This window comes from Myotis daubentonii, chromosome 6 (assembly GCF_963259705.1).
Source record: "Myotis daubentonii chromosome 6, mMyoDau2.1, whole genome shotgun sequence".
Lineage (NCBI taxonomy): Eukaryota > Metazoa > Chordata > Mammalia > Chiroptera > Vespertilionidae > Myotis > Myotis daubentonii.
Window position 1 is genome coordinate 87,407,507 of NC_081845.1, and position 18,331 is coordinate 87,425,837.

At 58.0% G+C, this 18,331-nt stretch overlaps 1 protein-coding gene across 8 annotated transcripts in view; it reads right to left on the reverse strand.

Annotated features, from left to right (window-relative positions):
* The window catches only part of FOXP4 (forkhead box P4), a 53,129-nt gene that overhangs the window by 13,601 nt on the left and 21,197 nt on the right, over positions 1-18,331 (reverse strand). For 6 of the 8 annotated variants that reach the window (XM_059701737.1, XM_059701739.1, XM_059701735.1 and 3 more), the window contains exons 3-5: positions 7,210-7,305; positions 1,130-1,252; positions 545-631 (exon numbers count right to left, since the gene is read on the reverse strand). In XM_059701737.1, the coding sequence (XP_059557720.1) occupies positions 545-631; positions 1,130-1,252; positions 7,210-7,305 (306 nt within the window). The remainder of the gene's footprint in view (positions 1-544; positions 632-1,129; positions 1,253-7,209; positions 7,306-18,331) is intronic. The other 2 variants (XM_059701740.1, XM_059701742.1) reach the window with 1 other exon arrangement.

Genomic DNA, 18,331 nt, shown 5'->3' on the forward strand with positions numbered 1-18,331 from the left:
AGGACAGGGCAGCAGGGCCTGCTATGGAGGCCCTGGGGCCCGGACGGGGCAGGGGTGTCGGCTGGAGAGCTCTAAGGAGGGAACAGAGCCGGCTCTTACAAGAAGGAACAGAAGTTGGGGTGGGGCTGGGGCTGGGGGGCAGGGGCAGGTGGTTTGCTGAGCAACTAAACGATTCTCAGGACCAGAGAGGAGGCCTCAGGTGCTGGGTCAAGAAGAGACAAGTGGGCAGGAAGAGGGCATGACAGCCAGGCAACTGATCATGCGTGTGGACCATGTGACACTCTTACATGTGTCTACATGCATGTGCAGAGATGGCACAGGGCTGACTTCCTGTTCTCATTAACCAACAACACAAAGCAGGGGGAGGACCGAGTGGGGATGAGGGGCGATGGAGGACTGTGAGCCCCTGCCCTGTTCCCCAGGCTTTTTCTGACTTTTGCACCGCGCCCACCAGGCACTTCCCTCGGAACACCTGGGGCCTCCCGCCTCCGGCCAGGGCGGCCTGGGCTGCGGGCGACGGGCAGGGCCCTGCCTCAGCCCTTACCTCTTTGGGCTGCTGCTTCCCAGCCTGCTGCTGGGTGAGGAGCTGCAAGTGGAGCTGTTCCTGCTGCTTCTTGTAATATTCCTGCAGCTGCGGGTGGGAGGCGGGGAGAGTGCATTAGCAGGGGCAGCGGCTGCTGACCCAGAGCAACCCCAGCCCGGTGGCGGCTCCTGCAGGCAGGAGTGGGGAGCCCTCCTGGGGCAGTGGGACCCGGGGCCCGGCAGGGAGACTTCTGCTGAGAGGCTCCGTGAGTGTGGAAGGGAGAGGGGAAGCTTCATCCTGCATGGCCCAGCCCGCCCTGCCTCTGGGTGGGTCCCCTGAATAAGGCAGGGTGCTAGGAGCCAGGATGTTCCAGCACTTTGCCTTCCCAGGGGTTCCGGAGGCAGGTGGGCCAAGGCACTGCTCTCTGAGAGGCCTGACCTCTGACCTCCCCCACTGCCCTGGAGGAATGCAGATCAGTCCGGCCTGAGCAGTCTCTCTGGCTTCTGCCACTCCGTGATGTTGGTAGTAAACAGTCCTGGGGGTGGGGGGGAGGAGGGGGCACTGGCCTCCACTTCTCAGCTGCCCTGGGGCGAGGGCTAGACTCACCTGCTGGAGCATGAGCGCCTGTTGCTGCTGGAGCAAGGCCTGCAGCTGTGGGGGCGACAGGATCTGCTGCATCTGCTGGGGGGTGAGCATCTGTGGCGACATCATGGCCACCGACACGGGCACCTGTGGGATTCGGCTCTGTCAGCCTGCTCACCTCACCCCACTCCAGGGAGGGCAGGCGCCCAGGCCCCCCCCACAGTACGGCAGAGCGGCTCCAGAGGGAGATGCCACCCACTAGCTGGGTGTCTGTGGACAGTGGCTGGCTCCCCGTTTCCTTGTTTGTGCGATGGAGGCGGCGACAGCGCCTGCCTCGTAAGGTTGTCACCGGACTAATGAGTTAACACGCGGAAGAAAGCCCGGCACCCGGTGTGCTGGCCACGGCTGCCTGGTGAACACGCTAACTCAGGTGCAGGATGGTGAGACCCGAGACACGGTGGGTAGAACCCAGGCGTGGGAGGCCCAGCGCCACTCCCAGCTCTGCTCTCTCTCCCGCGACACTGTGAGGTGGGCAGGCTGCAGCTGGGGAGGATTCAAAAGGTGGCCCGCATGGCAGGAGCCCTGGGCTCTGGCACGTACACGTCACAGCCTCCAGCACACCTGTGCAGAGGGCACACACAGAGCCCAGAGGGTGCCATCCTCGGTGTGTCGCAGCAGTTTATCTTGGGGGGGGGGGGCGGGGGCAGCGGTTAGGAGGCAGGCTCCTCCCCCTAGCTCTGCACTGAACTTGCTGTGTGACCCCCAGCAAGCCACTTGCCCTCTCTGGCTGTCAGTCTCCTCAAATGTCAAACGGGGATTGGATTATACCAGGTGACTCCTTCCCGCGGAACATGTCGGGTTCTCAGAGTGGAGCAGCTTTCTGCCCCCTGCCCTGGGTGAGGCCTCCCTGGGACGCCCAGAGAACCTAGCTACAGGGAAAGGTGCAGGGAAAAGCAGTAACGACATTCTTTACCCAGCCCTACCTGCCCTGAACCCCCCAGGCTGGTGGAGTCACAGCCAGGGAGGCCCAAGTTGCAGCACCGGCTTTTCTTAAAGCCGTTTCAGCAGGACAGGTGCCCTGCCCTCGATCTACCTCCCCATCACGCTGAAAGTGCCAAGGCTCTTCTCTATCTCCCACCCCCAGGCCTAGCAGCGGGCCCAGCACACAGCAGGTCCTCACTAGGGGTTTGCTCCCTGAGCTGAAATACCTGTCCTGGCAGATTGCAGGCCCCTCTGCCAGCCTGTGGCAGGAAGGGAGGGGTACAGGGTGGCCCGGGCAGGGAGAGTCCTGCAAGGGCCTGTCTTGGGCAACATGTGACAGGTTAGGTCCCCAGGGGGCTCATGGCCCTGTCACCTCCCCCTAGTCCCATGGGAGGGAGGGTCAGGGGAGGAGGAGTCGGTTCCTTTTGGGATCCCTGGGGCAGGGGTAGGACTCAGCCTCAAGCCACCCATTAGGGAATCCCCAAGCAGGGGAGCAACCAGGGGGTGCAGTCAATCAGGGGGCATGGGAAGTCCCGCTGCCCCCAGCTCGAGTGGTGCGCCCAGCCCTGGGCTTTCCCCCTTCCCCCAGCCATCTCTGCGGACATCCCTGGAGAGGCACCACCTGCTCTTTAGCCAGGGCCATCCTGTGGGAAGGGAGGCTCCAGAGGCGTCTACATAGGAGCCTGAAGTGGCAGGACGGGATGCAAGCCCAGGTCTGTGTACGCCACGGCTCCCGGGGCCTCCACATCCACACGGCCTGCCCCACCCTGGAGCAGGGCTTGAGAAGCACTGCACAGACTGTGTGGAAACTGAAGGTGACGGGGCTGAGATCCCCAAGGCCCACCTCCCTCTTCACACTGTATCACAGGAGACTCCACAGCCAGGCTGCGGGGGTGCCCTGGTCCTCACTCTCGGAGGGGCCTGGGGAGGGGCGGGCAGTGGCCCGGACCCACCCCGCTGCAGAGCCAGCCCCTGTGTAACCCCGAGGCAGCTGGGCCGCTCACCTGGCCTTTCGTTCCCCCTCCCCTGGGACACGGAGGTATGGAGCTCAGAGTCGGAGAGCTCTGTGTCAGGTGACCTAGGTAGGTTCTGGTCTCTGACACTGACTGTCCTTTGAAATCGCCAAGCCTCGCTTGCTCCGCCCTCTCCCTGGGATCGGAACACCTGCCTGCCCCGCCTCACAGGACTACACAAGAGGCTGTGGTTGACTGTGGATTAGGTGCCAGGCACTTGGCTAAGCCCTTAATGAGCAGGATCTCCCTGAATCTTCACAGCAACCCTGCCTGGGAGGAGGGTATCATCGTCATTACCATTTTACAGATGAGAAAACTGAGGCCTGGAGAAATTAAACCACCTGCCCTGCCTCAAGGGACAAGGGCAGAAGGGGTAGGTAAAAAGGGTTTGTATGTCATTAAATTCTATACAATTGTAAAACCAACTACTTAAAAAAAAAACCACATTCTGAATTTTCCTTTTCCCCTCTTTTCTGGTCTCCTTTCCCTCTCCCTTCTCCACTATTGCATCGTAGGTACTCAATGGCCCCAGAGGGCACTGGGTGGCCGGGGTCACTTAGGACAAACGCAGTGAGCCTCCCATTCTCCTCACAGCGAGAGCGGCACCCAGCGGGGGAGGCTGAGAGCAGACACCCAGATCTTTCCAGGCACCAGGAGTGAGTCACGGCGAGCAGCATGCAAGAAAGGATGTGGCATTTCCCTCCTTGGGGCTTTCCTACATGGAGGCCGGGGAGTGGAAGAGATGACCTCGGAAGGCCTCCCCAGGCCCTGCCGTCCTGCCACGTGGCTGAGCTGCTGGCTGGAGAGGTGGCTGCAGAGATAGTTCAGGATGGATCACCTTCTGCGTACTTGTCTCTAAGGTGGCCCAAGACGGTCAAGAAAGGTCAGCAAGGCGGGTGCCACATACGGATCTCCTGAACTGGCTGACCCATCCACCTCCCGTCACACCCCTTGGGGTTCTGAGCACTGAGTTGGAGCTCCCCTGGGTCCCCACTGACCACTCACCAGCGAGGATGTGTCAGGACGGCCACTGTGGGCCAGTCAGCTCAGCAAAGCCGTGAGTCACAGGCTGAAGCGTGGCCAAGGTGGCTGCATGCTTACTAAAGCCTGGCAGTGGGACTCCGGGCTGGGCTGACTGCAGACAGCTGCCTCCAGCACTCCCCCCCGCCCCTGGGGCCCTGCTCCCCCCAGAGCCCTCCACCTGCCATGATCACAGTGTGCTGGGCTGGATGCGTGATGGAGACACAGGGAAGCGCATGTGGGGGCTGGGGGTTGGGATGGATGCCATTTGGTGCCAATCAAGGACCCAAACTCAACCTTTGAAGTATGGGATCTGGGGTCCCTGGGTGATTTGGAGAGTAGGCCAGAGCTTAGTCTAGGTCAGTGGTCGGCAAACTGCAGCTCGAGAGCCACATGCGACTCTTTGGCCCCTTCAGTGTGGCTCTTCCACAAAATACCAACTTCTGCGCATGGGCCATGAAGTTTCAATCGCACTGTACGTGTGCGCCTGCACGTGGTATTTTGTGGAAGAGCCACACTCAAGGGGCCAAAGAGCCGCATGTGGCTCGCGAGCCAGGGTTTGCCGACCACGGGTCTAGGGTAAATTCCCCTGCGTATGACCAGAACGAAGTCCTCAGACTAGCTCTGGGCTGAATTACCGCAAAAAAGATGGTGGTGGGACAGAAGAACTTCTAGAAATGCCAGGAGGGTGAGCCTTAGGGGGCTGAGAGGATGAGACAGGCTGGCAGAGCTGAGGGACCTGGCCTTGGCCGCCCGTCTGCCCAAACTCCCAGCTACCTGTGCTGCCCCTGAGACTGACCTCTCCCTGCCTGGCGTCCAGGCCTGGGCACGAGCTGGAGACCTCATATGGTTTTGGAAACTTGTCTGAAGCTGGCCTGGGAGAGGGCTGGTGGGCGTGGCTTGGAGGGGAAGTGTGCAGGGGACCCCACCTTGAGTTGGGGAGCAGGACAGTGTCCGGTGGAGCCGGGAGAGGGGCTGCCATGGACCTCCCTTCATTTCAGTCAAGCTCCAAACCAGCAAAATGCATGTTTCTACTCACTCTCCCCTAATCCCCCACAGAAAAGCTATTTCTAGGCCCTGGACCCCACGGGGAACAGAAGCCCCCCTCCTTAGAGATTGTGAACCTGGAAGGCATCAGGGGTGGGGGAGGAGCAGGATCAACAGCCAGGGCTCCAGGCTCCTGGGAAGTTCAGACACGGCCCAAGAACGGCACGCCCTGCGCCCGGAGAATCCTCGGGCAAGGGCTCCGTCCCTGTGGACTGCTCGTGTTACTGCTGTGCCAAGCACACGGCAGTGTCACGGTGTAGGCACTGAAGTGTGGGTTCCGGAGCTAGTTGTTTGGGTTCAAACCCTGGCTCTGCCCCTTATTAGCTGTGTGACGTTGGGCAAGTTACTTAACTTCTCTGGGCCCCAGTTTCCAGGCTAATACAACATCTACCTCATGGGATTGTGAGGATAAATGAGATACTTATAAAGCACGCTGTGTCTGCCCCAGGGTAAGCCTCTGTAGGTATCAGCTGCTAGTTTAGGAAGTACTATGTGCTTGTTGAATGAGTGAACTGATCCATCATTGGGAGCAAGGAGGCGAGAGAGAGAAGGCCCGAGAATCATTTCACCTGTCCCTCTGACCAAAACCTCTGCTTCTCATTCTAGGACATCCAGGGACCTCTCTCATTTTAGGGAGGGGGGTGATGCCAGAGACCCCCTTTCTCATTATTTCAGCTCTCCTACTCCTACACCGCAAAGTCCTCCCTGTGCCCGACCTCAGTCCCTCCCACTCGAGGGAAGCTCCGCCTTTCTCAGCCGGCCCTTCTGGTTGGGGGAACATTCCTATTCTCCAGCCTACCTTTCCTTGTTCTCAGAAGGGGTATGAGCTGGGCCCAAGGTGGGGAGGATTAAGAACCACCACTTCAGACGCTGGGAGTTGGGGGGGGGGGGTCCCTAATTCAAAGAGACCTAGTCCTGACACCACCCAGGCCTGAGAGCTTTTCCTCCCCGATGTTGGCTTTCCAGGTGGTGTCCCCAGCCACCCAGGCCAGTACCCCTCTTTGCCCAACTCGTCCCCCTTGAGGGCAGACTCATCAGGTTGAATACTTTTAAAACAGGGCCCAGCTAAGGCCCCACAACTGTCAGGCACACTGAACTTCTTCAAAGCGCTTTCTGAACATTAACTTTTTTTACATAAAACCCAGTCCTGGGTCCTTCTCCGGGCACCCTGCACCCCATCCTCCATCCTGCCCCCCTCACTTCCCTCCTTCCCTCAGCACCCCGCCCCCCAGACCCCAGAGCTGCGTGCTCAGGATCGAGTTCAGCCTTCCTCCCTTAGATAAACTTCCTTTCAAAGCCTCGCTTAATCCTCTCCCCAATTCCAAGCCTCCCCCGCTGCTGTGGGGAGGGGTGGGGGAGCTTGGTTGCTGGGCGGGGGTCCGGATGGGGGGGTTGGAGACCAGGCTGCCCGAGCAGTGACCCACCCCGGAATCAGACGGCGAGATTCTCCCAAGTTCTTTGTGACACAGAAGGTAAACAGAAGGCCTGGCTTACCCCCGCCCACCCCCAACAGACCTCCCCTCCCCCACACAGCCAGATGGCCAGCAGGTTGGGGGAAGGGAGAGGGGGGAAAAGGGCAGATTGTGCAAAGGAAAACAAAAGAGACAGAGAGACATCAAGAGACAGGAAACACGGGGAGACTGACTGAGAGAACTGGTGGGTGAGAGATTAGGGGGGAGACATGGTGACCTCAGCAACTGAGAGAGCCTGGGAAGGGAGTAGCAGGGGACAGGCCGAGTGACCACACCGAGATGGAGAAAACAGAAACCTGAGCAGTGACCCTGGGGCCAAGGGAGAGGAAGCCTGCACAGAGGGACAGAGACAGATCTGGGCGCAGGCTCACACGCAGACAAGAGGCCATGCAGAGGCAGGGCTGGGATCAGGTGGAGGTGAGACAGAAAGTGCAAGTTTCTTCACGCTGCCCAGCATTTCCCTCGGGCAGCTGCCGCTTGCTGGCCTTGTTTGCCAAGCCCACCCTCTGACCTGGCCCCAGCCCAGCCCGGCCCGGCCCAGCCCAGCGCAGAGGGATGCCCTCCTCCTCACCTGCACCGCAGAGGCTGACTGCTTGCTGTCATTGTTCCCGGGGGAGCTCAGGCCCGAGGCTTGCTGCAGCAGGAACTGCCTGGCGACCTGGAGAGCCTGCAAGACAGGGCGAGTGAGTGCCCGACTGGCACTGTGGGCTGCAGGTCCGTGCGGTCCGGTCCGTGGGACCCAGGATTCAGGGAGAGTGCGGGGCAGTAAAGGGCAGGCGGTCAGGGTAAGGTCAGAGTCCTGGGGGTGAAAGACAGAGGCACGCGGGATCCACTTGGGCTTAAGTGGGGGGTAAGTATACAGATAGGAGTCACCGAGGGATCCGGGCCTGCAGGGACTCACTCTGGAAGCTGGTGAGGCTTGCTGCCCTCGTGGTCAAACAAGGGGGTAGGTAGATGGGCATGAATCATAGGTACTAATTGTTAAGCATCTACTACACGTCAGGCACTTCACAGGTGTCTGGGAGGTAAACTATTCCCTTCAAGTTCTTCTGGCTGGACTAATAAGCAAATTAACACCAGGCAGATTAGCAGGAGAAAAACATTACAGTTTAATAACACGTATGCTCCCTGTATCAGGGGAGAGACCCAGAAACATAACTCGCCATCACCTTCAATACCTCCTTCAGCTAAGGACAAAAGGTGATGTTGGGGGTGGAGTCAGCTAGGAGGCTACCAGGAAAAGCACAGTGAACGGGGAAGGTGGCTGCACAGGCTGAAGCCCAGGCCCTCTCTCCTGACAGCGAGGGCAGGCCTGGTGCAGGAGGGACGCATCCTCACAAAGGGAGATGCCCTCACAGGTGCACAAGGCCTCACAGACGGTACTTGGTTTTCAGAACTTCTCCCAGGCTGCTGTTTCTTAAAGTGAACCAGCCTAAATAATCAACAGGCCGAAGCGGCATATTCTGGGGCGGTGCACTCTGCTCTCCATCACGGGCAAGCTTGTATTTAATTCTCTCCTGCGCGGCTGTGAGGTAGGGGTGTCGGATCAGCCCTATTTTGCAGGTGAGGCAACAGTCTCCAGGAGGTTAAGGAACCTGCCCAGATCACACAGCTAGGAGGTGTCAGACAGGACTGGAGGCCGGGAGGCCTGGCTCCAAGACCCACTGCCTTCCTATGTGCTGGCTCCAGGGGCCAAGGGGGGAGCACTCACTTGGGTCAGAACCCCCAGCTTTCTGAGTCCAGGGGATCTAGGTGCAGGGCCTTGTGGCGCTGAGGGAATTCAAGTCCTGAAGTGGGTTTTGAAATGCCAGTGAGTTACACTGACGGTGGTCAGCGCTTGGAGGCCACGGTGGCTTGTGGACTCTGAGCCAGCAGAGTCACGGGCGTGGGGAGTGTGTGGCATTTACAGGAGGAGCAGCTCGGCCAGCCGTGGGCCTGTGACACGGGCGGATGGGCTCTGAGAGGTCGGGTGGCAGAGCGAGGGGTCAGGGAGAAGTTCTTCGTAAGGTCAGCGAGGCCCTGCATCCCCCCACTCCGGGGCCAGTGGGGTCTCAGAGGCAAGGGATTGGGGACCTGTCCCAAATCCACATTCCAGGAGCACAAAGCCTGTCTGCCTCCTGGGGAGCCAGAGCCGAGGTGTCAGGCGGACCTGGGTTAGAATCCCAGTGCGATTAGCAGCGGTGTAACCTTGGACAAGTTGTTCCATTTCTGCGTTTCAGTCTCCTGCTCTGCAAAACTGGGACACTGCCCAGCTCGGAAGTGCGAGGGGAATTAAAGGACTGCTTTCCTTTGTTGGCATTCGCCAAGCGTTTGCCCCTTCCCTTCTCATGAATCTCTCAGTTCCCTCCCTCACCGCCTTCAGCCTCTCCCACACAGTCTGGTGCCCGGCGCACCTCTTCACTGACACGTGCCCACCTGTGGCTCACTCACCCCTGCACACACACACACACACACCCCTGTCTGTCCTCACTCTCCTACCCCAGCACTAGCACCGGCAGACAAGGCCCCGAGGGGGACAGGGACACACCAGTACGCACAGGCCCCTCCGCAAACACTTCCCTGGCGGCCGCTGTGCACCAAGCACATGTACACCCCCTCGCAGCCTTTCATCCTGCAGCCAGCGCGGAGCCTCCCCCGAGGCTGAACCCAGTTTACCTTAGGATGGCATCAAAATTCACTGGTGTATCTATGGGGGTGTGTCCCCCAGCAAACCTGGGGTTCAGACAGGCCTGCTCCTCAACCGCCCCCCAGGTCCGGCCTCCCGCACCGTCTCTTCCCTGGACCTCACACCGGGGCTCCTGGCCTGGGGTTTCGTCTCTTCAAGAGTCACTTCTGAAAGTGGAAGCCTGACCTTCCCAGGGCAAAGGCTCCCTGAGGCTGTGAAAGGGGTTCGGCAGGGCAGGGAGAGGAAGGGAGGGGCCACGGATCATCAGGGAGGAGCCCCTGCCCCTGCAGGCCTTGCTGTTAGACCCCTCCAGCTCTAATGCCATCGGTTGGACAAATGCTCTTTGTCCTTCAAAGGTGGAGGGTAGAGGGGTCCAGGGACAAGGTGGGGGAAGAGGATGGCTCAGAGGAGCTCCCAGGAAGTCTGGGCACCCCGGTCCGGGGAGGGGTTCCCAGGGGAAGTTGGGGGGAGACTCACTCGGTCTCCTGGTAGGGGGAGTGGCCAGGGAGTTGGATTTACTCCCCACTGACTCTCTTACTCTGTGGTCCCCTGGAGCATGAAATTACAAGATTTACAGGAAAGAATGACATGGGCTTGCAATCTCATTCCTGCGAGCCGGCCCTGTGACAGGCCCTTCACTCCCCCTCCGGCCCCCTCGCACTCGGGGCCTTTCTTCCCCAGGGCCTCCCACTTAGACTGAGGCCTGGCCAAGGCGGTCCCTCCTGATTCTCCCTCTTCCTTCCCATTACTGAGCGCCAGCTGTGTGCCAGGGACCGTGCTAGACGCTGGAGACAGACACAGCACATGGCCCAGCCCAGGGCTGCCAGCTGGGTGCTGTGACGACAGCTGCCTGTCAGAGGCTGAAGTGGAGGTGGCCCCGGGCCCAGGGCCCAGAGAGGGCCTCTGCCTGGGGAAGCCTGGGAAGGTGGCGGCACTGGCCGGGGTCCTGGAGGGTGTCCCGAGCACATGACCCGCACACCGCAGAGGAGAGTGACCCTGCGAGTCGGGGGACCTAGCCATTCCCGGGGCAGAATGTCGATTGTGTTGGGGGCAGTAGTAGGAGAGGCCCTCAGGTCATCGGGGCGGAACTCCTCCAGACATTTCACTCATTCACTCTTTCCTTCCTTCCTTCCTTCCCTCATTCATTCTTTCTTTCCTTCCTTCACTCATGTTCATGGCCACCCTGCGATTGGAGGTGGCGAGGCGATGGTGACCTACACAAGGTGATGTGTGTCATGTGCCCTGACCCAGGTTAGGGTGATTTGGATACCACCTAAACATCACCTGCAGGCACCCAAGCACGTGTGGGGGTCATGGGCAGACCCCGAGCTTGGGTCCAAGCTGCCTTCCCTTGGTGGCTGGGGCATGTCATAGCCGGCTCAGGGCACCCACTACTGCTCCGCTTCTGCCACTGTCCTCAGCACACGCCCAGACCTCCACCAGGACGCCCTCCTCCAGGCAGCCACCCGGGGGATCCGTAGGACTGAGACTCTGTAAAACCCCACCCAAGTCACACCCACCCTGATGCACAGGGGTCGGCGTCCACACTGGCTGCTGGCACTGGGGTCTGATTCGTCACTGGCCTGCCCACCTCCTAGGGATGTGGGAAATGAAGGCCCCCCCCCACCCTAACAGATCCGGCCCCACTTTCTCTACCTTTTTTTTTTTAAATCCTCAGTCAAGGATATTTTTTCACTGATTTTAGAGAGAGTGGAAAAGAGAGGGAAAGACAGAAACATCGATGAAACACATCAATTGGTTGCTTCCTGCACGTTCCCTGACCAGGGCCAGGGCTGGGCCGGGGAGGAGCCTGCAACCATACGTGCCCTTCACTGGAATCCAACCTGGGACCCTTCGGTCTGCAGGCCAACACTCTATCCACCGAGTCAGACCGCTAGGGTCAGCCCCACTGCCTCTGATGATGCCGACCAGGGTGCAGCCTCCCTGAAGCACAGGTGCCCGCTGTATCTGTGAGCCCCAGGCTCCCGCGCACGGCAGAAACGCTGGTGAAAGTCACTTCAGTCCAGGCTGAACGTGGGAGGCAGACACAGGCTGACACGGAGCTTAAGAGCTGGCATTTGGACAGGACTGGTAGTTTCAAAGCCCTTCTACGAACATTTAGCTGAAGCTCCACAACCTTGAGCTGGGCAGGGCAGGTGTCACTGTCTCCCCTGCAGACAAGGAAACTGAAACCCAAGGTCCCACCGCCAGGAAGCAGAGTCCAAACACCTCTGCCGGCCCAGCCCCCACCCAGAGGGGCCCTGGGATCTCTGCAGTCAGTCTGGTGAGGCCTGAGAATCAGCCTCCCCCCACCCAGCCAGGCTAGTGTTTCAGCGGTCTGGGTGTGAAGGGGAGGGGAAGCTGGTTGAGGTGGGGAGGGAAGACCAAGAAAGGAATCTCTAGGACAGCGGTTCTCAACCTGTGGGTCGCGACCCCTTTGGGGGTCGAACGACCCTTTCACAGGGGTTGCCTAAGACCATCGGAAAACACATCTATAATTACATATTGTTTTTGTGATTAATCACTATGCTTTAATTATGTTCAATTTGTAACAATGAAATTGGGGGTCACCACAACATGAGGAACTGTATTAAAGGGTGGTGGCATGAGGAAGGTTGAGAACCACTGCTCTAGGAGAAAGGGGGGCTTGGTTTCCCTTCCCTGGGGCCATGGATACGGGGACAAGGCCTCACCTCGGGGTGGGGGTGGGGGTGGGGGGGGAAGAGGCATTTAGAATGCCACACCAGGGAGAAGCCATGGTGGAAAATCTGGGGAAAAGGAGGAAGAGGGGGCTCAGGGCAGAAACTGGGAGCCATGGCCCTGGCAAGGTAGTTCAGCTGGTGAGAGCATTGTCCCCATATGCCAAGGTGATGGGTTCAATCCCGGGTCAGGGCACATACAAGCATCAACCCATGAGCGCATAAATAAAATCAGTAAGTAAAAGAGAAAAAGATAAGAAACTGGGGGCCATTTGGCTTCTTAAACCTCATTGTTCTCCGCCTCCACCCCCTGGACTGCAGACCATACGCCCAGTTCTGTGGTTTGGGAGTAAGCTCTAGTGTCCCCCTAGGAGGCAGGATGGTCTATTGCAGCGGTTCTCAACCTTCCTCATGCCGCGGCCCTTTAATGCAGCTCCTCATGTTGTGGTGACCCCCAACCATAAAATTAATTTCGTGGCTACTTCATAACTGTAATGTTGCTACTGTGATGAATCGTCATGTAAATATCTGATATGCAGGATGTATTTTCATTGTTACAAATTGAACATAATTAAAGCATAGTGATTAATCACAAAAACAATATGTAATATATATGTGTTTTCTGATGGCCTTAGGCGACCCCTGCGAAAGGGTTGTTCGACTCCCAAAGGGGTAGAGACCCACAGGTTGAGAACCACTGGTCTATCGGGTGCATGGACCCCGTCAGAGATCTGCACCCAGGTCCTGGCTCCCCCACATACTGAGTGACCTTGGCTAAGTCACTTGTCCTCTCTGAGCCCCCACTCTTGCTCTGCAACATAGGGATAAGCCTGTACTTAGCGCACAGGGTTGCTGTGAAGAGTATATGAGACAATGAACAGGGAGTACTTAGCACAGTGCCTGGCACCCAGCGGTCCCGAACGGACATTAACTCATTGTCACTTAATTTATCTTTTGCTTCCCAGGCAGCTCCTGGTCATTTGTCCTCTGCCACCCTGAAGGACTAGCTAACCAAACCCGCTTCCAGCCTACGCCACCCCCATTTCCCCTCAAGCTAAGAACTCCGTCTCGCTAATGAAGCTGAACTCTCCTCCCCCCATCGCCCATTCAGAAGTCATTAGCAGGATCTCCACAATTAGGAACAAATGGCTTATAACGGATGGCATCCAGGGAGGGCGGCTGGGATGGAAGGGAACGAAGCTAGAGCTTTGAGGGCCACAGGGAGCTGCTATGAAAAGAAAAACAAGTCTTGAGACAGGAGGGTCTGTCATCTCCAGTAGGAGACCACCCCCTCATTTCTGCCTCTGAGAATTCGGGAGGGGGGGGGCAGGCAGCTCTCTGCGGAAGCCAGGTGCAGGGCTGTTCGAGAGGCTGAAGGATTGCGGCTCTGTGCTGGGTCCCAGTCCCACTACGCGTGTGTTTAGGAGGGTGGGAGGTGGCTGGTGCTCACGGAGACAGGCTGGAAGGGCTGAGCTCTGAGAATGGAGAGGCAGAAGCACAAACCGCAGCCTGGAGAGCTGGACGCGTTAGAGGGAATCTGGGCCAGTGTTGCCCAAACCGCTGGTCATGATCGAATGGTGGGTCGTCATATCAATGTAGTGGGTCAAAAAATGAGGGGAAAATACACATACACATATACTTTTTAAAAATTAGAGCTACTGGGTGAGCATGAACATTGTTTCATGACAATGTGTTTGCTGGGCGTCGAGTAAAACGTAGTTCTAACTGTAGATCTCAAGCGAAAAGGTTTACGAAGTGCTGACCTAGCTCCCGTGACAGACGAGGAAATGGACGGCCAGGGCAGCGGACACAGGCCTTGGACCCCCTGGGTCCGACATGGGGCTCTGCAGCCAAGAGCTGGCCAGACAGGATGGAGGACCCCCTCCCCCCACAACAAATTCTGGTTTAATTTGGAGTGTGGTGAGGTGTAGCCAAAATAAACAAACCCCAAACACTTCTTTTGTCTGCACCCAGCTAACTTTGGCAAAATTGGGATCTAATTGTCTTGATAATTCAACTGGGGTCTGGCTAGATTTAGGGGAGGGGCATCCGGAAGGTGTTTGGGGTTCTGGCCCTCCCAAACCTGTCCCCCCAGGGCCACAGTATAACATTCTATTCACTTATCAGTCACTCAGCAAATATTTATGAAGCCCCAGAGGGCACTGGTCCTAGACACTGTGGGCTCATGGTGTTTGCTTTAAGGGGCTCCATTCTCATGGGGTGAGACAGACACTAACACGGAAGCGAGCGAGCCATGAGATGGTGGTGCGCGGTACAGAGGCTGGCTGGCTCCTGGGCTGTGTGGCCACAGATGGCCTCTGTGAGGAGCCATTGAGAATGAGGAGGCAATTCTCCCAGGAGTGAGTGCACGGTGCAGGGAGGAGCTGGTGCAAGTCCTGAGGGAATGAGCTTGGAGGTGCCTCATGCATGGTCAGTGTGGCTGAGCCAAAGGCCTGACAGAAAGTCCCAGAGATGAGCGGGGAGGGGCCAGATCACACAGGGACAATGGTGTGTTTTTTTAATCCTCACCCAAGGACATGTCTACAGAGAGGAAGGAAGGGAAGAAGAGAGAGAAAGAGAGAAACTTCGGCTGCCCCCGCCCCCACCACCAAGTGCCCCGACCGACCGACTGACTGGGGATCGAACCTGAAACCCAGGCATATGCCCTGACCAGGAATAGAACTGGCGACCTTTTGAGGCACAGGATGACGCTCGATTAACTGAGCTACTCTGGCCAGGCAGGGACAACGGTCTTTTATTTAATTCTACACTTGAGGAAAAATTGCCAGAGGATTTTTAAGCAAGCGAATATAAGGAACTAAGGAAGTGATAGAATTTCCTAACCTGCAGTTAGTAAACAGTCGGTGCCTAATAAGTACTTGGTGATTTGAATTAAACAAGAAACATCTCTCCATTCACTCACTGAAATGCAACTCCTCCAGGGAACAGAGTGGAGGGAACCAGAGTAGAGGCAGGGGGTGCGGGGAGAAAGGTCAGAGGTCAGTAGTCCCAACCAGGAAGGGTACTGACCATGGGGAGACCCGGGTCCTCCACCAGCCAGTCTTTGTCCTCCAGCAAAGAGACATAAAAATGAAATTACACAGAGGAGGGGGCAAAGAGTGGGGGAGTGCAAACCATAAAACCCCCGAAGTGATTCTACACCTTTTCCCTTGGAAAAAAAAAAAGCTTTTTGGAAAAGGCTGTAAATTTTTTTTACACCAACCTCGTAAAAATGACATTGGCGCATTCTCAAATTAGAACCATTAAAATGAAAACCAGCAACGCATAGATACCGACAGGCCCACGTGGGTGGGAGAGGCGAGGTCTGGGTGCAGCCTGCTTGCAGGGCCCCTTCCCCGCCAGGCCCCGGAAACGCCTCCTCGGGCAGGGCCGTGCCTCTGCCGCAGGGAGATGAGAACACACCATGGACCCCACAGCACTGAAAGAGGGAGGGCGCTCCTCCGAGAGGCCCCTTTCCCTCTCCCTGCCCTGCGCCCCCAGTGGGGGCCTTAGCACCCAGGGCCCCCAGGGCGGCCCATGCAGCTCCTCTGGGCTGAGACCAGCTGGTGTGGGTGCTGGAAGAGGCAGGGCCTGAGCGTGGGCGGTGGTGGCAGGGAGCCCTGCACCCCCAGATGGTGGTGCTGCCTGTGGAGTCCTCAGAAGTGGGGTGTAAGGAAGTCTGGGTTCAGAGCCACCATGAGCCCGGCTCCTGCCCTCACACTGGCCACTTCTGCAGGGGTAGGGTTTGGAGAGGGGCTGTAGGGGACACACCATTCCCTTCTCAGAATAGGCCTGCTCCCTAGGAGAAAACTACCCACTGAGAGGGTGCTTTCGAGTGCGGTCCTCCCCAGTCAACCTTCACCCTCAGAAGGGGAAACATCCATCCCCGCTTCCCCGGCCCCAAACTCCTGACAGTAAGGATAAAGAACGTTGGCACGAAAGGGGGTGAGGGAGGAGAGAAAAGTCATACCGGAAGGGAGGCTGGTAGAGTGGTTGGCTTTTCTGGTCCCCAAAGAGCAGGGGCCTGGGAACCCTTTCCCAGCCTTGGGCCCTCTCTTCTACCCGCCCCCTCCCTGGAGCTCCCTCCTAGGGGGACCTCCCTTTTCCCTGGACTGGGAGGCAGACACAGGAAACAGTGGTCATTGGCTGAGTAACCCAGGATGGTACAAGAAGGGGGGAGGGTTACAGCTCTCCCCGTGCTGGTCCTCTCGAAGCCCAGCCCCTCACTCACCTGCCCCCTATGCCCCCCTATTCCGGGGCAGAGCAGGGAGGAGCACTTTCTAAGCATGACCCTGCAGCTGCCCAGAGGGTAGGGGACTTCACTGACATGAAGTTTCTAATCTCCCCTCTGGGGAGTCTGGGCCCCAACACTCCCTCCAGGCCCTCAGCACCTCCTGGGGAAGGGACTCGTTCCATGGGAAGGAAAGAAAAGGGAAGGAAAGGTGTAGGACCACATTCGAAAGAGCAGCATCTGGCATGAGGGTGGGCGTCCCACAAACTGAAAAAGTGGGCTCCAGACCTAAAAAGACAACTGTAGACAGTGTGTGTGAGGTGGGGGGAGCTAATTCACCTCTGAGGCCTCCCCTACCCGCCCCACCCCCCTAAGTACCTTGGGCAGAGGAGAGCCAGATGGAGAAGGAAAACAGAAATCTCTTCCATTCTTCGTTTTCCCCCTGCCCCATTCCCTGACACCCCCCATCTCTTTGGAGGGGGGTGAGTTAAAAGCCCATTAAAGTGCAGCTCCCCCCCCCACAACCCTTTTGAATCTCCCCACAGGATGTGCACAGGGTGGGATTTGGCCCCGGTTGCCACAGCAACTGCAGTGGGAGTTCCCAGACGCTAAGCAACCCTCCTGTGACCCTCGCTGACCTGTCACCCCCACAACCTGAGGACAATAGGAGTGCGGCTCTGGAGGCCCAGGACGCCTTTCAGTGCGGCGGCCAGCAGCTCCGCCGGCCTCCACTGGGCCTGCTCAGCCCTCCTGCTCCAAGTCCTGCTCGCCTGGGCCAGAGTGCCCAGTCTGGCCCCCAAGATCTCCCCAGGCCCGCCACCTCCCAAACGCTGGCACACACTGTCCCAGCTCTTCCTGCCCCCTACCAGAGGTATCTGTGCAGTCCCCGTATGAACATTATTAACATTCTCATGCTGCAAGGGCAATCTGCAAGAAAAAGGCCATGCAAGGGAACCACGGGGTGGGGGTTGGGGGGAGGGGAGGAAGGACTGCCTAGGTGAAGGAAGAGGACTGATGGGCAGCTGGCACGTCTGCTAGGCCCAGAGTATTCTTTAGCAGCAGCTGGGGGATCACCAACTCCAGCTGGCCAGCAGGGTCCCCCGTGCAGACTCAGGCGCAATGCATGTCTGCGGAAGGCATGCGTGCACCAGGCCCACCACACTCCCCACGCCCTTTCCTCAAGAGAGTGAGACTGGAGACTAAGGGCAGAGTGGACGTGGCATGGCTATGTCACTCACCAATAAGGGTGTTGGGAAGGGGAAGGGGGAGGGGCGAGAGGGGAGGGGGAAGCTGGGGCCTTGACTGCTGCAATGGGGCAGCCAGCCAGGGACCCTCTCTCCATCCGAGGGGCCTGGCAGCCAAGCTATGTCACCCCCCTGCACCCCGGGCCTCTGTTTAAACAAGCTCCGGCCTGCTGTTGCATGGAAACAGGCGTCTGCTCTTATTCCGAAGTGACGTGGCTGCCCTCTTCAGCACTGTTTGTTTCAGCTTAAAGTCCTGTCACCAGCCTGACTTCTGACTCGCCCTGTTTATCTCTCTCTCTCTCCTGTCAACTCATTATTCCCAAAGGCCAAGCTTGCATTTCCAGGGTTTGTTTACCCAGAGCGGAGAGACAGGGACCAACAGACAGAAGGACAGGGGGAGAGAGGACAGACCGGTCAACGCCCACAGACACCCCCCCTCCCCAACCTCCTTCCTCTGGAGTGGCTACTTAGGGCCAGTGGACAGTGTTGCTTCTGTCTGTTTGTTTTAAGAGACCTTTTAGGTTGAGAATGGAGTGCTCTCGATCATGCATCAGTAGACGTTTATTTAGCACCTACTATGTCGCAGGCCTTGCTCCCTCCATCTCCTACAGGGGACGGTGTGCGTGGCAGGAGCAAAAAGGAGGCTGTGCTGAACCCTGAACTAGGAACTGGGAGGCCCGAGGTCTAGCTGCAGCCTTTCCCAGGCCGCATGGACCAGTCAGTGCCACCTCTTGCTGCCCTCTCACCTGTGAAATGGGAATAATAATATCCACTCCCCCCGCAGATGACTGAAGGACACAACCAATGAGAGACACAGGTATTTGTTTGTCCTTGAAGGACTTCCTGGTTGGGAC